At 39.3% G+C, this 27,042-nt stretch overlaps 1 protein-coding gene across 4 annotated transcripts in view; it reads left to right on the forward strand.

Moving 5' to 3' along the window:
* LOC140195341 (uncharacterized) overlaps window positions 1-25,768 on the forward strand; it is a 51,712-nt gene extending 25,944 nt beyond the window's left edge. For 2 of the 4 annotated variants that reach the window (XM_072253493.1, XM_072253495.1), the window contains exons 7-12: window positions 963-990; window positions 6,077-6,154; window positions 13,282-13,383; window positions 17,559-17,682; window positions 21,887-22,102; window positions 25,109-25,768. In XM_072253493.1, the coding sequence (XP_072109594.1) occupies window positions 963-990; window positions 6,077-6,154; window positions 13,282-13,383; window positions 17,559-17,682; window positions 21,887-22,089 (535 nt within the window). In that variant the 3' untranslated portion in view covers window positions 22,090-22,102; window positions 25,109-25,768. The other 2 variants (XM_072253496.1, XM_072253497.1) reach the window with 2 other exon arrangements.
* The last annotated feature ends 1,274 nt before the right edge of the window (window positions 25,769-27,042 follow it).

Below are 27,042 nucleotides of genomic sequence, written 5' to 3' on the forward strand. Positions count from 1 at the left end.
CTTCTCAATCAGGAATGTGGGAATAATGGTATTAAATGCTGAGCTATAATCAATGAACAGCATCCTGACATAGGTGGTCTAAAGCCGTGTGAAGAGCCATGGAGATTGCGTCTGCCGTTGACCTATTGTGGTGATAGGCAAATTGCAATGGGTCCAGGTCCTTGCTGAGGCAGGAGTTCAGTCTAGTCATAACCAACCTCTCAAACCATTTCGTCACTGTTGATGTGAGTGCTACCGGGCGATAGTCGTTAAGGCAGCCCACATTATTCTTCTTAGGCACTGGTATAATTGTTGTCTTTTTAAAGCAAGTGGGAACTTCTGCCCGTAGCAGTAAGAGGTTGAAAGTGTCCTTGAATACTCCTGCTAGTTGGTTGGCACAGGTTTTCAGAGCCATATCAGGTACTCCATTAGGACCCTCTTTAAGTGTAGTCTAAATCCTTGTTCTCCCTACCCATGAAACTAGAAACCTTGTAAATTAGAGCACATGTTTAATTAATGCACGCAGGAGCTGGCAAACCCATCTGGCTGGTCTCCCTACTGCTCGTCATATGTACGAGCTGTAAACAAATATTCAAAATCTGGTATTTGTAACCTTTACCATAGTTCATGTTCTCAATTTGATTAACATCTTCAGCTGATATGTGACTAGTAAAGTTGAATGGACTGGGCATTATTTCAGGCAAGTACTGTTAAGGAAGTGCTGATGGTAAGTTGAATGAATTTAGTTCAACACAAATTGTTCAGAAGAAAAGCAATGTGTTGCTTTTAGAAAATGGCACGTTTAATATGCAATCAACATTCAGTGTGTGTTACATGAACAATTTTCATATAGTTATATCATCAAAGTTCAGCTGCTTTTACATCCATTTATGCATCAAAATGATTTTCAAATTTAATATATTGTTTTATGTTCAAATCAATGTAATATGAAGGATGCTCAAAACCTTTTTTTTGTGTTACAGGAAACCAGACTACTGGATGGAGCAGAAGGTATATCACAGTATAAGTGGATCAAATAGTTGTTGCTTTTTCAGAACTTCTGTGAATTATTTAACCTTGTTTATTCATCACAGAATATTGCCTGTTGTCCTTATGCTTATTCCTGCAATTATTTTTTCTGTAAATATCCAGTTCTTTTCTGGCAGTTACTGTTGAATCTGCATGCATTACATGTTCAGTGAATGTATTCTGCAACACAGCCATGTGCAGTGCAATATGTTTTCAAAATTACGCCTTGTTTATTTTGTATATAGTTTATCTTGAATCTGATGCTCTCTGCTTACTGATGCTGCTACAGTGAAAGCAGTTTCTATTCTTTGGAAAAACTCTTGGCTCCCTTTTAACCTTTTTTTTCTCCCAAGAAGAATCATCCCCTGCTTAAAATACCTAGGTTTGAAGTAGGTTATTTGGCCCATTTGGTCTATTACCAGCCTTGATGTTTTGCCTTAGCTTCCTTTCATCCTTGCCTAACAAATCAGCTTAATCCTCTATTCACTTCTCCCTCTTATGCTTAACTATCTATTCCCTGATAGCATCTATTGCAAGTCACAAATTTTCAGACCTCTGTGATTGTTTATTCCAAACACCCCATCTGATTGATTATTAACCTGCTAGTTTTTGTTCTTAATTGGAAAGGTGCTAACTCATTCTTGAACTGGAAGACCCAGAGTCTCCCGGGGAACTACATCTGCGTGAAGTGCATCCAGCTGCAGCTCCTTCAAGACCATGTTAAGGATCTGGAGCAGCAACCAGATGACCTTCGGCTTGTATGGGAAGCCAAGGATATAATTGATCAAAGTTACAGGGAGGTAGTCACCCTGACGTTGCAGGAAGCGAGTAGCTGGTTGAGAGTGCAGAGTTTGTATGTTCCCATCAGGATTAAAGGCAAAGTGAATAAGGAACCTTGGTTCTCAAGGGATATTGGAACTCTGATAAAGAAGAGAGAGATGTATGACATGTATAGGAAACAGGGAGCAAATAAGGTGCTTGAGGAGTATGAAAAGTGCAAAAAAATACAAGAAAGAAATCAGGAGGTCTAAAAGAAGACATGAGGTTACTTTGGCAGTCAAGGTGAAGGATAATCCAAAGAGCTTCTACAGGTATATTAAGAGCAAAAGGATAGTAAGGGATAAAATTGGTCCTCTTGAAGATAAGAGTGGTCGGCTATGTATGGAACCGAAAGAAATGGGGGAGATCTTAAATGGGTTTTTTGTGTCTGTATTTACTAAGGAAACTGGCATGGAGTCAGTGGAAATAAGGCAAACAAGTAGTGAGGTCATGGAACCTATACAGATTGAAGAGGAGGAGGTGCTTGTTATCTTGAGGCAAATCAGAGTAGCTAAATCTCCAGGACCTGACAGGGTATTCCCTCGGACCTTGAAGGAGACTAGTGTTGAAATTGCAGGGGCCCTGGCAGATGTATTTAAAATGTCAGTATCTATGGGTGAGGTGCTGGAGGATTGGAGGATAGCTCATGTTGTTCCCTTGTTTAAGAAAGGATCTAAAAGTAATCCGGGAAATTATAGGCCGGTAAGTTTGACGTTGGTAGTAGGTAAATTATTGGAAGGAGTACTGCGAGATAGGATCTACAAGTATTTGGATAGACAGGGACTTACTAGGGAGAGTCAACATGGCTTTGTGTGTGGTAGGTCACGTTTAACCAATCTATTGGAGTTTTTCGAGGAGGTTACCAGGAAAGTGGATGAAGGGAAGGCAGTGGATATTGTCTACATGGACTTCAGTAAGGCCTTTGACAAGGTTCTGCATGGGAGGTTGATTAGGAAGATTCAGTTGCTAGGTATACATGGAGAGGTAGTAAATTGGATTAGACATTGGCTCAATGGAAGAAGCCAGAGATTGGTAGTGGAGGATTGCTTCTCTGAGCGGAGGCCTGTGACTAGTGGTGTGCCACAGGGATCAGGGCTGGGTCCATTGTTATTTGTCATCCATTATCAATGATCTGGATGATAATGTGGTAAATTGGATCAGCAAATTTGCTGATGATACAAAGATTGGAGGTGTAGTGAACAGCGAGGAAGGATTTCAAAGCTTGCAGAGGGATTTGGACCAGCTGGAAAAATGGGCTGAAAAATGGCAGATGGAGTTTAATACAGACAAGTCTGAGGTATTGCAGTTTGGAAGGACAAACCAAGGTAGAACATACAAGGTAAATGTTAGGGCACTGAAGAGTGCAGTAGAACAGAGGGGTCTGGGAATACAGATACAAAATTCCCTAAAAGTGGTGTCACAGGTAGATAGGGTCGTAAAGAGAGCTTTTGGTACATTGGCCTTTATAAATCAAAGTATTGAGTATAAGAGTTGAAATGTTATGGTGAGGTTGTATAAGGCATGGGTGAAGCTGAATTTGGAGTATTGTGTTCAGTTTTGGTCACCAAATTACAGGGAGGATATTAATAAGGTTGAAAGAGTGCAGAGAAGGTTTACAAGGATGTTGCCGGGACTTGAGAAACTGAGTTACAGAGAAAGGTTGAATAGGTTAGGACTTTATTCCCTGGAGCGTAGAAGAATGAGGGGAGATTTGATAGAGGTATATAAAATTATGATGGATATAGATAGAGTGAATGCAAGCAGGCTTTTTCCACTGAGGCTAGGGGAGAAAAAAACCAGAGGACATGGGTTAAGGGTGAAGGAGGAAAAGTTTAAAGGGAACATTGGTGGGGGGGGGGCTTCTTCACACAGAGAGTAGTGGGAGTGTGGAATGAGCTGCTAGATGAAGTGGTAAATGCGGGCTCACTTTTAACATTTAAGAAAAATTTGGACAGGTACATGGATGAGAGGTATATGGAGGGATATGGTCCAGGTACATGTCAGTGGGACTAGGCAGAAAAATGGTTCGGCACAGCCAAGAAGGGCCAAGAGGCCTGTTTCTGTGCTGTAATGTTCTGTGGTTCTATTTGAGTAAATCACTCTAAAGGCAAGGTATCAGCATGAATAGAAATTAGATTTAAAAAGATCAGCTTTATTTGTCACATGTACATTGAAACGTACAATGAAATGTGTCATCTTTCCGGTCAATCGGTGATTACTAAAACTGTGAAGTGATTACGACTAGCTGGCAGAAGTCATAGAGTAGGGATGAAGCGGTCCTTTTCAGGATGGCTGCTGTGACTACTGGAGTTATGCAAGGGTTAATGTTGCGACCACAAAATATCTCACCATTCTTGCTCTATTGTCTTTACAATTTTCTGAAACCTGATTATAGATTTTCTACTGTATTTTTCATGAAATAACTTGTTAACATTGCACAAATGAATTTGTGTTCAGTTGTTCAATGATCTGGAAGTATTGACAGTTCAGGGCTTGTGTTTCCTGCCCCTGGTTTTCCCCTTGGTTACCATCTTTGCTGTTTATCTTAAACCAATGGAATTTGCCCTTGATGCACGTTGTTCTTTTCTTTAACATTATCTTTGATTACTGTTACAATTCATCCTTCCTCTTCTTTCCTGCTCTGTATATATACTGTACTCAGAAATATTGTTAGCATTCTAATCAGTCTGATCGAGGCCTTCAGTGAACATGTGACAATTTGTTTCTGCTGCTCTCCAATCCTATTGGGCATGCATTGCATTTTTTTTAGAAATATATCTTTCAGCTTGCTATGATCTGTTTTACACTTCTCTGATTGCTTTAATGATGCTTGTGTTACTTGATTCTTTCTGTAATTTCTTGTTTCATTCTACTACATCTTTTATCAAGTTAATGTAAATACACACCATGGCTTTATACATTTTTTTTGTAATTAGACTATTATCGTTGAAACCTTTGAACAAGTTTAATCTTGGGAAGCTATGGCATTAAGCTGTTACATTGAACATAGTGTTCTACATTAGCTATTGTAACCTAAAATGCTGGAAATTTCTGATTTTGAAAAAGATTTTATGTTTGGAACTAGAACATTTTCTTATTGTAAGAATCTACAAACTATATCAAGGTGTCTTTTTTTTTGTACATTTTTTAGCTTTGAAATAACTGCCATGGACAAAAGATTCAAAGTACATTTATTATCAAAGTATTATGCAGTATACAACCCTAATATTCATCTTCCCACAGACAGCTATGAAACAAGGAAACACCATGGTACCTGTTTAAAGAAAAGATCAAACACCTAACGCACAAAAATAAGAACAAATTGCACTAACAGCAAAAACTTGAGTGGAAAACATAGAATATAAACATCAGTCCACAAAGTTATTGAGACGGTTTAGAAATGTTCACTTCAGTTCAGTTCAATTTGGCACTGTTGTTCGTTGATTACAGGCCAGATAGCCAGTCCACCATGATAAAAAATTGTATAAAATATCAATTTGTTTCTTTTTTAAAAAAAAAAAGGTTGTAACTCTTCCAGAGTTGTCTTGGTGGCTTCTTCACTAATCGGCTTCTTCACTAGTCCCCTTCTTGCACGGTCACTCAGTTTTTGAGGACGGTCTGCTCTGGGCAGATTTACAGCTGTGCCATATTCTTTCCATTTTTTGATGATTGACTTAACTGTACTCCAAGGGGTATTCAGTGACTTGGTAATTTTCTCGTATCCATCTCCTGACTTGTGCTTTTCAATAACCTTTTTCCGGGGTTGGTTGGAGTGTTCTTTTATCATCATGGTGTAGTTTTTGCCAGGATACTCACTTACCAGCATTTGGACCTTACTGCTGGTATTAGTGTATTTTTGTGTGTATAGGTGTATTTTTACTGTAATCAATTGAAACACCTTGACTGCACACAGGTGATCTCCATTTAACTAATTATGTGACTCCTAGAACCAATTGGTTGCACCAGTGATGATTTGGTGTGACATACTAAAGGATTGAATACTTATCCAATCAATTATTTTGTGCATTATATTTGTAATTAATTTAGATCACTTTGTAGAGATCTGTTTTCACTTTGACACAAGAGATTTTCTGTTGATCAGTGTCAAAAAAGGTCAAATTAAATCCACTGTGATTCAATGTTGTAAAACAATAAAACATGAAAACTTCCGGGGGAGGGGGGAATACTTTTTTTAGGCACTGTATATTTGTGAACAAAATTTTATCTTGAATTTTCTTCTATTTTATAGGATGATTTTTCCCAATCACCAAATTTTTCAGATGTGGGTGATCTTGATCTTAAGAGAAAGAAATTGTATGACTATTTGGTGAGTCTAAATTCATTTTACTACTGTCAACAACAAAGTGATATGAAAAGGAACGCGGCTTAATCTGTGAAGAATCCAAAGTATATGAGAATTTGTTACTTGATTGGAGGTAGAAAATTCGCTTATTTGCAAAATAACACAAATTTAGTTTTCTTAGTAGTATTTATTCATCCTTGGCAATCAATCCCTCAAGTCTTTTGTTAACTATAATTGGTCTGTATCTCAACTTTGTGGTTCTGTATTCCTAATATACAATGCTATCCCTCTGTGTTAGAAGTCTTGGTATTTATGGGATAGTGATTTCTGCATTTTGAAATTCAAGTGCAGTGTACCACCTAGTGGTAAATAATGGATTTTTCATTGTTTCAAAATAATCTGTGCTGCAAGTACTGTTGAGATTTTACTTTCCTGAACAGCAGAAATGGAATATCAGAATAACGGATACCCTGTTTTGGTTGGTGGGCTGCCATAGCAATTAATTCTGGGCTTCAATCATTTTGAAGGTTATGTAGCCAAATTTGCTAACAATACAAAAATAGGCAGGAAAGCAAGCAAATGGAATTAAACAGGATATGCTTTTGAAAAATTTATTAGATGGTACATATATTTGTGGGGGATTGAGGTTAAGTACTTGTATAGGAAAATAGAACATCAGAATATTGTTCATATGGAGAGTACTGAATGTTGCTGCACCTTCGATGACCTGACTAATCAAGAAACTACAGTTGCAAGAAAAAGTTTGTGAACCCTTTGCAATTACCTGGTTTTCTGCATTACTTTCTCATAAAATGTGGTCAGATCTTCATCTAAGTCACAATCATAGACAACCACAATCTGCCTAAACTAATAACACACAAACAACTGTACTACTTCTCATCAATATTGAGTACACTACTTAAATAATTATAGTCTAGGTTCAAAAAAGTATGTGAACCTCTGGGGTAATGCCTTCTACAAAAGCTATTTGGAGTCAGATGTTCCAATCAATGAGATAAGATTGGAGGTGTGGGTTGTAGAGAAGCCATGCCCTATTTTTTAAAAAAAAAAAAGCACCCAAAATCAGGTTACTGACCGAGCCTGCTCTTCTTGAGAAAGATCTGTTTATGTGCACCATGCCTTGATCAAAACAACTTTCAAAGAATCTTTGAAGAAGAATTGCAGAGATATGCATGAAGCTAGAAAAGACTACAAAAGCATTTCTAAAGATCTGAGTGTTCATCAGTCCACGATAAAGAGAAAATGCCTACAAATGGAAGAAATTCAGTCCTGTTGCTACTCTCCCTAGGAGTGGGCGTCATAGAAAGATCAAACCCAAGAGCACAGTGCATAAGGAGGTGATAAAGAACCCAAAGGTAACAGCAAAAGATCTGCACAAATCTCTAGAACTTGTTGGAAGTCTCTGTTCATGTAAGAAAATGCTGGAGGAACTCAGCAGGCCAAGCAGCATCTATGGAAAAGAGTACAGTTGACATTCTGGGCTAGGACTGGAGGGAAAAAAAGATGAGGAATCAGAGCAAGAAGATAGGGGGGAAGAACCACAAGGTGATGGGTGAAACCGGAAGGGGTTGGAGAGAAAGGGGTGAAGTAACGAGCTGGGAAGTTGATTGGTGAAAGAGATACAGGGCTGGAGAAGGGGGATCTGACAGGAGAGGACAGAAGGCTATGGCGGGGGGGGTGGGGGGGCATTACAGTAAGTTCGAGAAATCGATGCTCATGCCATCAGGTTGGAGGGTACCCGGAGAATATAAGGTGTTGCTGCTCAAACCTGACTGTGGCCCCATCACAACATTAGAGGAGGCCATGGACTGGCATGTCAGAATGGGAAGTGGAATTAAGATGGGTGGCCTTTGGGAGATCTCGCTTTAGCTGGCGGATGGAGCATAGGTGCTCAGTGAAGCAGTCTCCCAATCAACGTTGGGTCTCACTGATATACAGGAGGCCACACCGGGAGCTGCCGATATAGTAGATGACCCCAACAGAGTCATAAGTGAAGTGTTGCCTCACCTGGAAGAACTTTTTGGGGCCCTGGATGGTAGTGAGGGAGGTGGTGTAGGGCTGGTATAACACTTGTTCTGCTTGCAAGGATAAGTACAGTGGGGTAGGATGAATAGACAAGGGAGTCCATAGGGGGTGATCGCTGTGGAAAACAGAAATTGGTGGGGGGGGGGGAGATGTGCTTGGTGATGGGATCCCGTTGGAGATGCTGAAAGTTGGGGAGAATTATTTGCTAAACATGGAGGCTGGTGGGGTGGTACGTGAGGACAAGGGGAACTCTATCCCTGGTGGGATGGTGAGAGGATGGGGTGAGGGCAGACGTGTGCAAAATGGAAGAGATATGGTTGAGGGCAGTGTTAATGGTGAAGGAAGGGAAGCCCCTTTCTTTGAAGGTGGAGGGCACCTCCTTAGTTCATGATTCCACTATAAGAAAAACACTGAAAAAGAACCGTTTTCAACAACCGCTCTCCAAAAAGAACATTGCTGCATGCCTCAATTTTGCAAAAGACCACCTGGATGTTCCACAACACTTCTGGGACGGTGTTCTGTTGACAGATGAGACTAAGTTGAATTTTTTGGCAGGAGTGCACACCTCTATGTTTGGAGGGAAAAGGGCATTGCACACCAACACCAGAACCTCATCTCGACAGTGAAGCATGGTGGAAGGAGATCATAGTTTAAGGCTGCTTTGCTGCCTCAAGGCCTGGACAGCTTGCAATCGTGGAGGGAACAATAAACTCAAAATTTTTTATCAAGACATTTTACAGGAAAATGTCAAGATAGCAGTCTGTCACCTGGAGTTTAATAGAAGTTGGATGATGCAACAAGACCATGATCTGAAATACAACAACAGAATGGTTTAAAAAGAAAAAAAAAAATCTGTTTTGGAATGGCCAAGTCAGAGTCCAGACCTTAACCCGTTTGAGATGCTGTGGCATGGCCTGAAGAAGGCTGTTCTTGCATGGTATCCCAGAAAGATTGATGAACTGATAGAGTTTTGTATGGAGAAATGGTCTAAAATTTCTCCTCGCTGTAGTGCAAGTCTGTTCAGCAGCTACAGGAAATATTTGGTGGAGGTTACTGCTGCAAAAGGAGGTTCTACCAGTTATTAAATACAAGAGTTCACATTTTTTCCAGCCTGGGACTGAATGATTAAACAATGTGTTCAATAGTCATAGTCATACTTTATTGATCCCGGGGGAAATTGGTTTTCGTTATAGTTGTACTATAAATAATTAAATAGTAATAAAACCATAAATAGTTAAATAGTAATATGTAAATTATGCCAGGAAATAAGTCCAGGACCAGCCTATTGGCTCAGGGTGTCTGACCCTCCAAGGGAGGAGTTGTAAAGTTTGATGGCCACAGGCAGGAATTACTTCCTATGATGCTCTGTGCTGCATCTCGATGGAATGACTCTCTGGCTGAATGTACTCCTGTGCCCAACCAGTACATTATGTAGTGGATGGGAGACATTGTCCAAGATGGCATGCAACTTGGACAGCATCCTCTTTTCAGACACCACCGTCAGAGAGTCCAGTTCCAGCCCCGCAACATCACTGGCCTTACGAATGAGTTTGTTGATTCTGTTGGTGTCTGCTACCCTCAGCCTGCTGCCCCAGCACACAACAGCAAACATGATCACACTGGCCACCACAGACTCGTAGAACATCCTCAGCATCATCCGGCAGATGTTAAAGGACCTCAGTCTCCTCAGGAAATAGAGACAGCTCTGACAGCCTCAGTGTTCCTTGACTAGTCCAGTTTATTGTCAGTTCGTATCCCCAGGTATTTGTAATCCTCCACCATGTCCACACTGACTCCCTGGATGGAAACAGGTCACCAGTACCTTAGCTCTCCTCAGGTCTACAACCAGCTCCTTAGTCTTTTTCACATTAAGCTGCAGATAATTCTGCTCACATCATGTGACAAAGTTTTCTACCGTAGCCCTGTACTCAACCTCATCTCCCTTGCTGATGCATCCAACTATGGCAGAGTCATCAGAAAACTTCTGAAGATGACAAGACTCTGTGCAGTAATTGAAGTCCGAGGTGTAAATGGTGAAGAGAAAGGGAGACAAGACAGTCCCCTGTGGAGCCCCAGTGCTGCTGATCACTCTGTCTGACACACAGTGTTGCAAGCACACGTACTGTGGTCTGCCAGTCAGGTAATCAAGAATCCATGATACCAGGAAAGCATCCACCTGCATCGCTGTCAGCTTCTCCCCCAGCAGAGCAGGGTGGATGGTGTTGAACGCACTGGAGAAGTCAAAAAACATGACCCTCACAGTGCTCGCTGGCTTGTCCAGGTGGACGTAGACACAGTTCAGCAGGTAGACGATGGCATCCTCAACTCCTAGTCGGGGCTGGTAGGCGAACTGGAGGGGATCTAAGTGTGACCTGACCATAGGCTGGAGCAGCTCCAGAACAAGTCTCTCCAGGGTCTTCATGATGTGGGAGTCAATGCCACCGGTATGTAGTCATTGAGGCCGCTAGGGCGTGGTGTCTTTGGCACAGGGACGAGGCAGGACGTCTTCCACAGCACAGGAACCCTCCGGAGCCTCAGACTCAGGTTGAAGACATGGTGAAGTACTCCACATAGCTGAGGGGCACAGGCTTTGAGCACCCTGGTACTGACACTATCCGGTCCTGCAGCTTTGCTTGGGTTGAGACATTTCAGCTGTCTTCTCACCTGTTCAGCTGTGAAGCCCACTGTGGTGGTTTCGTGTGGGGAAGGGGTATAGTCATGAGAGCAGGGTGGGGGACTGTGAGGAGGGATAGGAGGGGAGAGTGGAATATGTGTTGGTTGGGGGCGGACAACAGATGACTCGTGGTGGATGGGCAGGGGTCACAATGTCAAATCTGTTAAAGAACAGGTTAAGTTTGTTAGCCCTGTCCACACTGCCTTCAGCTCCTCTGTTTCTAGTTTGCCGGAACCCAGTGATGGTCCTCATCCCACTCCAGACGTCTCTCATGTTGTTCTGCTGGAGTTTCCACTCAAGCTTCCTCCTGTACCTGTCTTTAATAAAGACATGAAAAGTACGATTGTGTGTCATTAGTTTAGGCAGGCTATGGTTGACTATCATTATGACTTAAGTGAAGATCAGACCACATTTTATGAGCAATTAATGCAGAAAATCGGTTAATTGCAATGGGTTCACAAACCTTTTCTTGCAACTGTATAAACTTCCACTTTTAAATTACTCAATGACTTGGCCACAACAGCAGGAAATTCCACAGATTCACCACCCTTTGGCTAAACAATTTTTTTTCTCATCTCTGTTCTAAAATGACATACTTCTATTCTGAGGCTATGCCCTCTAGTCCTAGATTGTCCCACTATTTGAAATATCCTCTCCATGTTCATTCTGTCTAGACCTTTCAAAATCGGTGGGTTCCAATGAGATTCCCTTTCATTCTTCTAAACTCCAGCGAGTACAGTCCCAGAACTGTCAAACATTTCTCATATATTAGACCTTTCATTTCTGGGTGCTTTCTTGTAAATATTCTTTTGGACCCCCTCCAATGCCAGCACATTCTTTCTTAGATAATGGGCTCAAAACTGCTCACAATATTCCAAGTGTGGTCTGACCAATGCCTTATAAAGCCTCAGCATTGTATCCTTGCTTTTATATTCTAGACCTATTGAAATGAATGCTAACATTTTATGTACCAGTTCAACCTGCAAGTTAACCGTCAGGGAATTATGCACTAGGACTCTCAAGTCTCTTTGCACCTCTGATTTCTGAATTTGCTTCCCATTTTAGATAACAGTTTACATCTTTATCCCTTCTACCAAAATGCATGACCATACACTTTCCTACACTGTATTATACCTGCCACCTTTTTGACCATTGGACTCTGTACAATTCCTTCTGCAGACTCCCTGCTTCAGTTTATCCCCACTTATCTGTGTATCCACCAACTTACCTCAAAGCCATGAATTCCATTATTCAAATAATCAACATATAATGCGAAAAGTAGCAGCCCAAACACTGCTCCCTGTAGAACACCACTAGTCACCATCAGCCACTCAGAAAAGGCCCACTCCATTATCTTGTTTAGTACCCTCATATGTGGCACTTTGTCAAAAGTCTTCTGTAAATCCAAGTAAACAATGTCCTTTGACTTCCTTGTCTATTCTGTGTATTATTTCCTCAAAGAATCTGAACAGATTTTGTCAGGCGAGATTTCTCCTTAGGGAAACTATGATGATTTCAGCCCATTTTATATTGTGCCTCCAAGTGCCTCTAAACCTCATCCTTAATAATGGACTCTTATGTCTTGCTAACCACTGAAGTCAGGCTAACTGGCTTCGCATTTCCTATGTTTTGCCTCCCTCCCTTAAAAATTGGATCAGTGAGTTTAAAACAATGGATAGATCTCAATGAATGATGGGTGAACTCTTAAAAGAAAGATCCTGAGGAAACTTGAAAAGTTCAATGCTGAGATTGTTTCTTCATGTGTGAATCTAAAACTGGAGGAGCAAAGGTGCAGGAAAAAAGATGTCATTCATCTAAGGTAATAAGGATGTTTTTCTTCCCAATGTGTTATGTATCTTTGAAAATCTCTTACGCGAACCTATCCAAATCTTTAGGGGAATTGGGTTGTGGCAAATAGGCGAGAACGTGAAGCAGAAGGCCATACATAATCAGATCAACCCACACAGGAAATGCAGGAGGACCTCAACGGGCTAGGCAGCATCTTTGGAAAAGAGTAAACAGTCAATGTTGGGCCAAGACCCTCTATCAGGATCATTTCAGCCATGCTCTCTTTAAATGGTAGAGCAGGGTTGAGTGATTTAATTCCTGTCCCAGTTTATTTTTTTATGATCTCTGAATCATTCCTTCCATCTTCCAACTGAGCCAACAGAGTCCTAGAATAGTTCATGTAGAAAATATAGATGCTCACAGAATAACTTTCTCTTGCCCATTTAGTTATGATTTACTGGTTGCCAGATTCCTAGGTATAATCTTAGTATGTATTTGAAAAACAACGGTGCTAAGAAATCAGTTGCTTCTCTGATGCTGGCAAATTGTGACATTGAACTTTGTAATCACCCATGGCATTTTCTCAATTTGCATAGCTTGATGGTTTAATTCCAGATGTGAAAATACAACTATTTATTTGCAGCAAAATTTTAAGATAAGAACTGAAGATGATGCCAGTTTTGTTCTGAAGGTCACAAACACTTTCAAGGCTGCCTTAATCAGTTACTATCAAAGGAAAGAAACTGTGAGTATTTTGAAATTGTTCTGCAGGATGATCCATGAGCTACACCTGCACTGAATAGTTGTGTGTTCTGTTTTCACAATTATTATTCTGGTTCTAGTTCAGGAGTGTAGAAGAGGACACATCTACGAATTCAGAATTGTTTATGGTAGTTTTTATTCTTTTACTATAGACATCTGAGTAATCTGCAACATCTTTTTAGTTAATTATATATGTGGCATTTGAGTTCTTGAACAATATCTTTTATTTCCCCATTTTTTAATATTTATTAATAGTTTTCTCCCTTTAAACTTAAACTAATACCACAAATAATTCAAGTAGAGTGAATGTAGTTCCCTCATACACAAATTGTTTGGACATGAATAAGTGCTGTTTCATTTGTGAGTCTCCTTATAGTTTTTACATGATGGTAGACTATCCTAAAAGTAAATGGGCCTTTAAGAAAGATATTTTGATAACGTATATAGTATTAAATTCAACATTTGAACAAACGATTAACATTTATTGGATAATAGGTTCATTGGCTAGCAATCAGTAATAATTATTACCTTTCTGGATAAAGAAAGTTAAAATTGTAAGACAATGTAAATAGACCACTGGAATAAAATCTGAAAAATTCTGGAAGTGTTGAGCAGGTTAGTTAGCATATGTGGAAGTAGAAACAGAATTATAGTTTCAGATTACAAACCCCTTCATCAAAGTTGAAATGTGAGAGAGCAGGTTAGTTTTAGGTTGAGAGGTGGGTGGGAATGAATGTGATATGTGAGAGGGAGAATAAAATCTTATTAGTGCAGAGGTCATAGCTGACTTTACCTTGGTCCAATTCTTTTTTTTTTGTGTGTGTGTGAGTCTGTGCATGTGCGTGCATGTGTCAGTGAAGATGTCTTTTTCATGGCTTTTACAAGGCGCAGAGAGAGAGAGAGAGACTGTGTGGCGCGCCACTCCTCACACAGACATTTTTGCAGTATTTTTCCCTTTTATCTTACAAGGTCGAGTTGCAATCTCGACACTCAACCCGGCACGGATGGACAGCATACTTGGGAGCGGACCCGACTGGTTTCGAACCTGGGAACCTCCGCTCCCGGGTCTGGCACCGATGTCATTGCGCCACCGGCCAGCCACCTTGGTCCAATTCTAATCACAATCAGCTTCCTATTTTCCCGGAAGAGTGGGAAATCTGATTTTAATGAGCCAAGTATAATTTGCATTTCATGTATATTTGCACCAAGTCTATCTGGAACTGGAAAAATACTATAACAAAGTTGGCGCTGGAAAGTCAAAAGAAGAATAAATAGATTTGATTTTTGGTTAGTTGGATGCCTTCTCCAGAGTAATTTGCAATGCTATCAACAATAATGACTTATTGTTGTTGATGATTACTGATATTCAGTCTTTATAACAATGGGCAAAGTACTCAAGATGAACATGTGCAAGTAAACTAGATAACTATTATCCCACGTTTCTGAATAAAATTTGACAAAGGTACAGTATATTAGATTTACTATAATACATTTCAGAACAGATGTTATTTTAATAAAAAAATAACTGGCAAAAACCATCAAGATGTTTTTAGTGTGTATGTCCTTTTTCACTGTCTTAACAAATGAAACCTAATATTAGGGTTGCAGTAAAATGTGTCTAATCTTTATCAACTACTCTCTTGGAGAACTCTTAGTTTTTCCAATTAAAATGTTGCTGCTGAATAGATTATCTGTACATTAAATCTTACAGAATGTTATGACCAATAATTCCTGATCTTCTGTTCAACTTTTCTAAGTGAAAACCTTCCATCAAACCAAGACCTTCTATGTCATTTGGAGCTAAATTTGAAGAATTTTGGAGAATCCTCCTGGTTGTCTCGAAATGATGCTACTATTCTGTTCAGTTATAAAGTTTTTTTTTTTTGGCTGAGATTTTGTTATAAACTTCTATCCCTGCTTTGGAAGGCTTTGGAAAACTGGCATGAGGTATCCTTCTAATGGGTTCTGGATCATAATCCTGTGTGAGCAAGATAAAGCTGTTTCCAAATTTTACTTCTCTCTATTCTTCTTGTTATGGACATTATCCAGTGTAATCAGGTCAATATTTGTGCTTTCCTTTTCCCCTTTCTCTGTGTTAGAATTGGAAAATGTATTCTGCTCAATTCAAGCAGCAAATGTACAGCTTCCTGATAAAAGTTTATTATGTTTATGTTATTGTGTTTTAATTCCATAGTGATTTCTCAACCTTTGCACATGGGGGAAAAACTTTAGCCCATTTTATCCCCTTTTTGAGTCAGGATTATGGTGTAGCTAGAAAAGCTTGTACTTGGATTTCTTGTGGTTATTTTGATGTGCAATGCCAATATATGTGTAGACGTTGCAGTTATTTGGACAGCTTTTCTTTAAATAAAAAAGAAAGTTGCTGCTTGGCCAGAGGAGTTCCTCCAGAAGATTGTTGCTGTAGAGCCAACTTCTGCAGTCTCTGCTATCTCAATTTTCTTATTCTCTTGAGGAAAGGATTTGGCTGAATATACAGGATATTTCCTGCACTTAGTTATTTAACATTTTCAGTTCATGGAATCTTTAACAGTAACCTTAACTGTCTCTTACGAATAATAATAGTTGTACTGGTGCACTGGAGTATTAGAGCTCAGTCACAAAATCTGACTTGAACCTCCAACTCTTCAATTTATCCAAAGGTATGTATCAAAGATAATTCAATGCTTGGCTGCAGGTTTTCGTGGGGAAGAGAGGTAAAATTTTGTGTTCACCAGAAGCTAGCATCCATTTTCAGCCCAAGTTTAGCATTGCTTGAAAATGGTTGTGGCATATGAAATATAACTTTAGCCTGCATATTGTTTCTGTCTCTTCTGTAGCCCCAAGTGGAATAAAAAAAAAAGTCAAAATGCCCATGACTGCTTTAAAAAAAAAAAAATCAATCTAAGTATTATTTACTGGTGTTCTAAACACCAAATATTTCTCCAAAACACTTCTTTCCTCCGCTGCTACTTCCATTTCAACCTTGCGTTGTGGAGTGGGTTTCAATGAAACAGCTGTGTACTGTAAACGATAATTTATGTATTTGGTGAAAAGCAATTTGATACCTGCTTAGGATCCATGTCACTCCTATTTGTAATATCTGCATAATCAAAAGAGATCATCAGTTGCCAAAGCAACTGGTTCAGTTTTAGCTGATTGTATTTATCTTCACTTAAATGTTTGACCCTAGAAGTCCAGAAGTTATCCTTTATGGGTCTGTTTCTTAACTGTGAGTTTCTTTGACTCCAAAAACTTCAAATGATAGTCTAACACCAATCAGAATTTTGGTGGATAATGTTGAATATTTTTAATACAATGCTCTGAATCAATACTTTACAGAACAACCAAAGAATTCACGAAACTTTGTCTAGCAAGATGGAACACATGAAAAGATTTCACATGAACACATTTTATGTTTGTGTGAATTACTGCCAGAGCAAATGCCACTGAAGATTGTTAGCATTAAATATAATCTTATTGGTGCCGACACATTTATCTCTTAAGGAACTTCAAATATCTAATATTGTTCATCAAGAAAATGAAACTGATTTACAGATTTAATTTCAGGAGTGTATTCAGCCTGCAGCAGTGAAGGATATTGTGAGAAGTCTTCAGGCCTTCTACTGGTCTTTTACAAACAGACCTGGTGTTTCTTTCTGGCTCGTTCTTTCTGTGCAGAAGCTAGGTTGTCTTTGAATGCAATGGGAGTTTCTTCCATTGATGTACTATCACCATACTGCCTGCTGAATCTTTCAAAAACAGCATTGGATAACAAAAGGAAGCAATCGTTTTGAAGTTTTAACTTCAGAATTTCATGTTTTCACTATTAATTTTAAATTTGCCTTTGCTTAGTGAAAAGTAAATTGAATAAAGAAGTTTGAAAATCAATATCATTTTGGATCTCCCTTGTTTCTGTGAACTCAGATGTCTTAGTCTGATTGTATTGATTACCATGGATATTTGATAATTCCAAAAAAATTCTTATTATCAGCCTAACATGCTTTGAATATCTTAATTTATAGCAAATAAACTAGAACTGGTTTCTTTCTTTTGGGGGAGAAACATTATCTTATGCTTTGTTTTTAAACTAAAACACTATCTACATATAGTTCTTGCTGTGTCCATTTCAAACATTTTTTCCCTTGCCCAACCTCAAAGGACCCACCCACAAGGGCAACATTGGATCAGAGAACCACAAGATCCATCGGTACACCAGATGGCTATTCCAGATATAATCCTGATGTGTCAGCTTCAGCGGTACGAGACTCAGAAAGCTACAGAGGTAATTCAGTTTGAACATTATCAGCAACATCTCTATTTACAGGTGACACCGTACAGACCATGTTAGCTCTTAGAATATTGATGGTCTTTCCATTGACTTCAGTGGATCACTCTTGTTTTCCTGAAGTTCTGTTAGGATTTTCAGGTAAGTGATTCAAGAAGTTATAAGGACATTATGTTATTATGTTTAAAAACAAAAATTCAAGTTTACAATTTGGATCAAACATTCAGATCACTATGATGTGCTTTGGTTTGATCTGGAATGTCAACCTAATCCTGTTTTAGAAATGATTATTCAAGTGAATGCTGCTGTATCCAAACCTGCAGTTATCTTACTAGTATCACAATCTAGTTTCTGAGATCAAGGACCCACTATTTGGCTCCATGTTGCCTAAGAAATATTTGACACAAGCCATACCAACTTGTTATTATAGCTTTACCAATCTTTGGTATATTCCTAGATTCATGAAAATGTTGTACCTTGGAAGTGTTGGTAAATTTGGAGCTGAAATTCCAGATGCAAAAATTGCCTTTTCCATGCTTGGATTTAAGTGCTTTCAACTTTTGTAGCTGAAAAGCTTGAAGACTGAATCACTTAATTTTACTTTCCGATAATGCCAGTTGTTGGAGAGAGATCATCATTAACATTGGACGTTTGCAGTCGCTGTTTCGAATGTCCAGAAAACTGCTTCAAACCTGCCTTTGCTTAATAGATTTTAGATACCTCAGTAATTGCTTAAATGTGAATTGACCAATATCAGCTTTGTTGAACTTTGGAAATTAGCTCCAATTAATTGGAGTGCATCATTCTTTACTTCAATCCTTGTCGTTATCAGCGTACTTTTGTAGATCAAGGACCCAGAAATGAATGTCACAGTCTGCAAAAGCCAACTGACATGAGATGTTTCTACCATGAGCTACAAAAATTCAGTTGATCTGGCATACATTGTTACTTGCATACACATAAAATTTGATGCACTTGGGGAAATGTTTTCCGTTAGTGGATTTGGAGCTGTGTTCCCAGCTGTAAAGTCTCTCCTTTACAATCTTAAATAGGAATACGTTTAGCTTTAATATATCAAAAGTTCTGAAGCTGAATTACTTAAGCCTTTAAGGCAACATAAGTTGTGGAGAAATCACTACCATTATTGGGACCAATATGAATATGATTGCCCATTAATCACTGGGACTCTTGAGAAGGATTACTACAATCTAGTCGGTTCTTTGTCAAGGAAGAAAACAGTGAATTTTATAAAATTTGGCCAAATTAGACCTCTGTTCCATATCAGATTTCTTCGGCTTTATTAAACAGATATTCTTAATATTGGATCAAGAAAGTCGTGTAGAGATAGTATTACAAGTGCTTATAGCATTCTGTAATGTTGAGGAATCGGCAGAGTTGGAAATCCAAATTTTTGCAGGTTTCATTTCAAATACGAGCTGAGACTTTCTACCTGAAGATATGGGATCAAACTTCTGGCTCAAATTATGTGGCTGCAACATGTAAGTTAAATAAGAACAAGCAACACAGTGACATTGTAGGTTTCCATTTGGGTTACAGTCTTTTGGAAATCTTCACGGAAATCTATTACAAAAGAAAATGATAAATGAAAGGAATTGCTTTTGCCCTTCTGCATGTTATGAGGCATAGTTGTCAAAATCCCTTGGTAGTAGATGAACTTGACCAATGTTCCTTAGTCTCGGGATATACGCACAATATTAAGCTTTAGCATTAATCCGAGGAACATTAGCAAATGCCGTTTGCTTATTGCTTTCAGCAGAATACACTGTTCTGGATATTTTTTAAATTACTTTCAGGAAATGGAATCCATTTGTGCCAATTGTGCATGAAGAGAATTATTAACTTTGGTAGTTATACCAGTGATTGCGTCAGAATGAAATTGCACCCAGTAGAATACTTGCCTGGACACTTCTGTGTGGATTGCTCCTAAATGTGGATGTCATTTACACAGTACGAATCATGCACCTAATGCTGTCACAGGTTGTTCATTACACGAATTCAACATTGCTGGATTAAATTGGAGCTTTTGGGTACAACCTAAAAGTAAAGGCATCCGTTAGTCTTGCGAGACCATGGATCTGTGCCTGGAAAGTCTTCACTCTCCAGGGCGCAGGCCTGGGCAAGGTTGTATGGAAGACCAGCAGTTGCCCATGCTGCAAGTCTCCCCTCTCCACGTTGTCCAAGGGAAGGGCATTAGGACCCATACAGCTTGGCACCAGTGTCGTCGCAGAGCAATGTGTGATTAAGTGCCTTGCTCAAGGACCCAACACGTTCCCTCGGCTGGAGCTCGAACTCACAACCTTCAGCTCGCTAGTCCAATGCCTTGACCACTTGGCCATGTGCCCATAACCTATGACTTTCATTAATAATTTAACTAGAAATGTAAAGGTACATAATAAGAATTGACAATGAGATGCCAATTAAACCAACTATGTTGTGAGCTGGATGATGCTCCTGATCTGCTTGCAGCTATCGCACTTGTACCTCTAAGTGGCATTGGACCACTTGTACTTCAGCATCTGATCAAGGCTCAGACTACATGAGTGATCTTTTCCTCTAACTGCATGGCAGCATTTTAAACAGCTGTTCTATTGTTACCATGGTGGTGGTGGTTCCTTTAAGCTCTTAGTGATCAGTGCAACAATGTGATGGCAGTTATAAGCTGTCTGCATCTGACAAATGGAACCATGTGTATCCTGTTTTACCACATAATTCTCTGTCCAATAACCTTCCTTTTTGTTGTACCTTTGCCTAATTTCACAACTTTTGCAGGGCACCCATTTGAGTGTGACACTATGCAAGAGGGGTGGCAGGGTGGAGATATGTCTCTACCAAAGGAGGTGTAGGGTATTCTTTCCCTCCGCTAGCTTGAAGGTCACCCTTGGGCAAGGTGCTTAGCCTCCCTGATCAGGGTTATGTGAAGCCATGAGAGCTGGTAGTAGGTGGTCGTTTGAGCACCTGATGCTTATCACAAGTCCTGGTTATGCGACTACTGAGGCCAGGTGAACAATCTCTGAGTATTGATAATGGCTGGGGTCACCCATCTTGTGAAGACATTGCCCCCAGAAGAAGGCAGCAAATGGCAAATCACGTAGAAAAATTTGCCAAGAACAATCATGGTCATGGAAAGACCATGATTGTCCACATTGTACAATGTGGCACATAATGAACAAATGAACTATGCAAGAGAGTGAAGTCCTATTTCAAAGCACATTTCTTCTGCATACTCTTTGAGTTCATGTGGAGGCTGATAATAGTTGAACATATCAGTTAATGGCAGGACTGATTTTGTGACCAGTTCCTTCAATTGGCAGGTGTTCCGATGCATTGATTAAAGTATCATTAAGAGTTTGGTACTTTGAGTATGCTGTGCCTGTCAAACTTAGTAGTGCAGTGAAAAGCTGCTACATGCCATTGTTTTCTTTAAAAACCTCTTGGGTCAATGATTCAATTACCACAGGTTTCTAACTCAAAATATAAACAATACAATGAATGAAATGTAATTCATTTTTCGTATTCTTAACTATTACAAAGGATAAGGGGCCTATTTATCCTTTGCAGCGCTTAAGAGTGTGAAAAATTAATTGGGTTTTTCAACCAAGGAACAATCAGCTTAAATGTCAGGAGAGGAAGAGTTCCTCCTGTCCTGGAGGGTGAAGGCTTCGACATTTCTTAAAGAAAATTCTTCATATGTAAATGCTTGAGGTTTCCTTGGGTTTATAATACACACCCTTGGCTCATGAACTGGATCTTCCAGATCAGCAAATAGATACAAGACTTTTAGGTAAGTAGAACCACATTCTGGTGGTAACCTTCCTAAGCTATTTAATCAACTAGACTTGTCCTGAAAAACTTTAAATAGCAGAAAACTAGTGAAGACTTAATTTAATTATCAAGATATTTTGTAAAAATTTGTTTCTACCAATGTGTTGATGAGAACACACAAGATATTATTTGTAATTGTGTTTGTACATAAACTTTTCTGGAGATGATAAGGTATTTCCTATAGCTTAAATTCAAATGCCTGTCTCATCCCCAAATGTGAAAATTTAACTGTTGCAATCGATATGACCTTGCACTGCTTAATTCATGATGGAATGTGTGGGGAATTTTCAAAACTAGTCGTACTCCATTTTTTTTTATTACAACAAAATCTACCAATTTTTTTTCCTCTTGTTTTTAGGTGTTTACGACTGGAAGCAGGATACTTTGGCAACAAACATGAGACAATCTCATGATTCCACTTTGTACTTATCGTCTGCCACTCCTCCCAGAAATTCTGCGTTGCATTCTTCCTTAAGCAGGGGCTATTCACCAGATTATAAATCCAACACACAGGATATAAACTGGGGAAGAAATGCAAACAATACCTATTATGGTCGCTGAAAAGATAGGAAGGGTATGTAAAAAGGAATAACGGGTGTTCATTCTAAACATGGCATTGCTGCAGCACCACAAGCAACAAGAGTCATGTGTATCTTTTCTCTCTATTTGTTACTTTTTATATTTAGTAACTATATATTTTCAATTTTCCTTAAATACTCAACAACTCCAAACAGATTAACCAACTGAGGTGCAATGCAAAGAGGATCAAGTAATGCTCCTCTCTGCTCAAATGAAAGCAAATAATATTCTTCCCCATTCCCACACACCCTGTGCTTAAACCCTCAAACTCAGGTACTGTTGTATTTCAATCTAAAAATAAGCCGTATTACATACTGGAATGAATGGGGGTCCCTGCTGAGGATGTTGCTTTCCTGTGACAACATCAGGGTTCCCCACTACCCAGATCATGCTCTCTTCTCACTGCTCTGATCATGAAGAAGGTAAATGGATTATCTAACATCATGACTTGCTTTATTTTCATATTGAACTTGATTGTAGAGAAAATAAGTGTTGGCAATTTTGGAAAATATCAAGAAATCAATTGGAGTATGAGACGATTAGTAAATGTCAAAAAGCTGCTGTTGGTGCATGAGTGACTAAAACAAAATGAAATCCACGTACACGCACACAAAATCTGTTCAGCATGAACACAGTGGTTACACATACCTGAGTTTATTTTATTAATGTTGTTTTCATTAGCTTAATTTTATAATTAACAAAGTTAATTTCAAAAATGGTGCATACATGCAGCCAAATATAAATATTCTAAAGCTCATGCTTGTATGAAAATATTGACCAATTGAGTATGGGGTTCTCCTTGCAACTTTTAAATGGTCCAATCTTTTCATCAATTATACAGTACCTTGAAAACGTATTGAGCCACCGACTTTTTGTTCACATAAATGAGTTTTACAACCAGGGATTTTGATCAATTTAACTGAGAAATTTTATTTGTGAATCTCAGTAAAGCCCAAAAAAAAGGGAAAATTGTAACGCATGAACAACTAAAATTGCAAAAACTTATAAATGTCAGCAATTCAAAGATATTCATCTCCCTTTGCTCAGTATTCAGTTGAAGTAAATCATGCAGCTATTACAGCCAGAAGTCTTTCTGGATAAGTTTCTTATTAGCTTTGCACAATGCGATGGAGCAAGAGTTGCCCCTTGCAAAATTGCTCAAGTTGTGCCAGGTTAGTTGGGGAAAGGCGGTGGACAGCAATTTTGAGGTCATGCTAGATGTGTTTTACTGGATTATGGTCAGGACACTGACTGGGCCGCTCAAGGACATCAGTTTTCTTCATTTGAAGCCTCTCCATGGTTTCTTTGCTGAAGGATGAACTTCCTCCTCAGTTTAAGCTTTCTGGCAGAAACCTGCAGATTTTTATCATAGTCATAGTTTATTGATCCCGGGGGAAATTGGTTTTTGTTACAGTTGCACCATAAATAATTAAATAGTAATAAAACCATAAATAGTTAAATAGTAATATGTAAATTATGCCAGGAAATAAGTCCGGGCTCAGGGTGTCTGACCCTCCAAGGGAGGAGTTGTAAAGTTTGGTGGCCACAGGCAGGAATGACTTCCTATGATGCTCTGTGTTGCATCTCAGTGGAATGAGTCTCTGGCTGAACGTACTCCTGTGCCCAACCAGTACATTATGTATTGGATGGGAGACATTGACCAAGATGGCATGCAACTTGGACAGCATCCTCTTTTCAGACACCACCGTCAGAGAGTCCAGTTCCATTCCCGCAACATCACTGGTCTTACGAATGAGTTTGTTGATTCTGTTGGTGTCTGCTACCCTCAGCCTGCTGCCCCAGCCCACAACAGCAAACATGATCGCACTGGCCACCACAGACTCGTAGAACATCCTCAGCATCGTCCAGCAGATGTTAAAGGACCTCAGTCTCCTCAGGAAATAGAGGCGGCTCTGACCCTTCTTGTAGACAGCCTCAGTGTTCTTTGACCAGTCCAGTTTATTGTCAATTCATATCCTCAGGTATTTGTAATCCTCCACCATGTCCACACTGACCCCCTGGATGGAAACAGGGGTCAGCGGTGCCTTAGCTCTCCTCAGGTCTACTACCAGCTCCTTAGTCTTTTTCACATTAAGCTGCAGATAATTCTGCTCACACCATGTGACAAAGTTTCCTACCGTAGCCCTATACTCAGCCTCATCTCCCTTGCTGATGCATCCAACTATGGCAGAGTCATCTGAAAACTTCTGAAGATGACAAGACTCTGTGCAGTAGTTGAAGTCCGAGGTGTAAATGGTGAAGAGAAAGGGAGACAAGACAGTACCCTGTGGAGCCCCAGTGCTGCTGATCACTCTGTCGGACACACAGTGTTGCAAGCACACATACTGTGGTCTGCCAGTCAGGTAATCAAGAATTCATTGACACCAGGAAAGCATCCACCTGCATCGCTGTCAGCTTCTCCCCCAGCAGAGCAGGGCGGATGGTGTTGAACGCACTGGAGAAGTCAAAAAACATGACCCTCACAGTGCTCGCTGGCTTGTCCAGGTGAGCGTAGACACGGTTCAGCAGGTAGACGATGGCATCCTCAACTCCTAGTCGGGGCTGGTAGACGAACTGGAGGGGATGTAAGTGTGGCCTAACCATAGGCTGGAGCAGCTCCAGAACAAGTCTCTCCAGGGTCTTCATGATGTGTGATCAAGGATCTCTCTGTATTTAGTAGTATTCATCCTTCCATCCAGCCTGACCAGATTTCCAGTCCTTACTGAAAATCATTCCAAAGCATGATGATACCTCCAAGTCTGCTTGATTAGGGGAATTAGTTCGGAAATATTAAACCCATGATATCTAATACACTAAAATTGGTGCCATGGTGAGAAGTGGTTAGTGCAACACTATCACAGCTTGGGCATTGGAGTTCAATCCTTCTTAGCACCCTCTGTAAGGTATGTTATGTCAACCCTAAATTAGTAAAGTATTTAAACATGTATTAAAGGTTCAAATTGTGTGGATTTGTTTCTGAAAAGGATATTTTATTTTACAGAATCTGGAATATTTTCCTGCTTGCTTTGGATTTTCCCGCTGAGCATCAGCTACATTCATTTTTGACCTTCCTTCATGGTATCGGTTTTAATGTTTTCACATGCAAAGTTGAACTGGCAGCTGTTCACCCTTAAGAAATTTTAACTCCTGAAATAAATGAAGATTTTTTTCATGTTGAGACAGTGTATTTGTAGGTTGAAAATTATTTAATTTCATTTTAATTGTTTTACAGTTTTACACAAACATGCAAATGAATTACTAAAGTACGACAGATCTGCATCATGATGCATGTAAAATATCCCTGATTATCTTTTTTGGCCCAGGATGGTGGTTACTTCCACAATCTAAATGTTGCTGAAACATTTTTTAAATTCAACTGTCAGTTCAGTCATGTAAATTACTGTGTACAGAACAAGGAATGTGATTTTGCTCGTAAAAGTATTTGAAAGTGTAGTTGATGTTGAGCAATAATTTGATGTTTGAGCTGTAAATCTAGAAAATGATCTATGTTCTGCAGTTTCTTGAATAGTTCAGATTTGCTTTATTGTTTCTTGGTTTTTTCTGATTGTACAAGAACCTAAATAATAGAAAACTTAACATTGTACAATATATTCTCTTTTTCAGTCATTGTCTGAGACTAAATAAAAGCTCTTCATAATTTAAATCCTTTTAATTGATTGTGCACCTACCATCTCATAGAGCATTGTTGTATGAACATCAGTATTAGTGAAGGAATCAGTGTCAATTTCCAGAAAAGAAAACGAAAACTAAATTGGTTACTGTGATAAGTGTATTTTTTTAGTAGAAAAACTAACAAACTTTATCCAAATATCAAAGGTGGTTCGAAGGAATCCATTCAGTCTGTTGTGTCAGTATCAGCTTTGTGCCTTAACAACTTGCTGGCTCCAACCCCCTGCCCCTATTGGATATCCTTTCAATTTTTGTCTCCCTCTATGTGTGTGCAATTTTCTCTTGAAAGCTGCAATAGAATCTGCCTTCACCACATCTGTAGACATACATTCTGGATTCCAGCCATGCATATGTATTAAAAGAAAACCTCCCATTCCACTATTATTTGTTGTACTTTTGAGAACTTGTCCATGATCCCTCTACAATGGCAACAGTTGCCTGTTCTTTCCTCTAACGACTCATAATATCATTTCTCTTTAATATTGCTTGATGTACTTGCACCTTAAGTTTAAACTATCCATGGATAAGGTCATTCTGAACATCAGTACTTTTCAGTCTCTTGTGATTTGAATATTGATGACTGCTTTGATTTCTCTTATATCATATTCCATCACCACTGTTTAATCTTTCACTTTGCCCATTTACATACTCCTCACTGCATCCTCGTCACACCCCAGACAGACTGCTGTCCGGCTCTCTCATCGACAAATTTGGATACATTACAGTTGATCCAAATCATTGACATAGCTTCTGAATAGTTGAAACCCCAGCAGTGATCCTCATGACACCCCACTGACAGGGTTTCCAAATAAAGTGTGCTGTATTACTGTCCATACCTATCATGACTTTAAAAAAATCTATTAAATCCTCTCCTAAGCTTAATAAAGGGAGACAAATAGAGTACTTCCTTATACAGAATTTTCTCATTTCTGGAATAGTCCTTTCTGGGCAGATAGGCAACACCTCAAAACAGAGGAAAAAGTTTACAACATACCATAATGCATCTACTTCATTTTCCTTGTTCACTTCTATAGTGATCCCATTGGATGCACATACTGTATGTACAATGCATCTCTCAAAATAGCACTAACAAATCAGTTTGCAGCATTGTAAAAGCCAAAGCATATAAAAGTTCAAAGTAGATTTATTATCAAAGTACATATATGTCACCATATAGAACTCTGAGATTAATTTTCCTGCGGATATATTCAATAAATTCATATCAGAATAATAGCCATAAAAGGC

Source organism: Mobula birostris, chromosome 3 (assembly GCF_030028105.1).
Source record: "Mobula birostris isolate sMobBir1 chromosome 3, sMobBir1.hap1, whole genome shotgun sequence".
In the NCBI taxonomy this organism is placed as follows: domain Eukaryota; kingdom Metazoa; phylum Chordata; class Chondrichthyes; order Myliobatiformes; family Myliobatidae; genus Mobula; species Mobula birostris.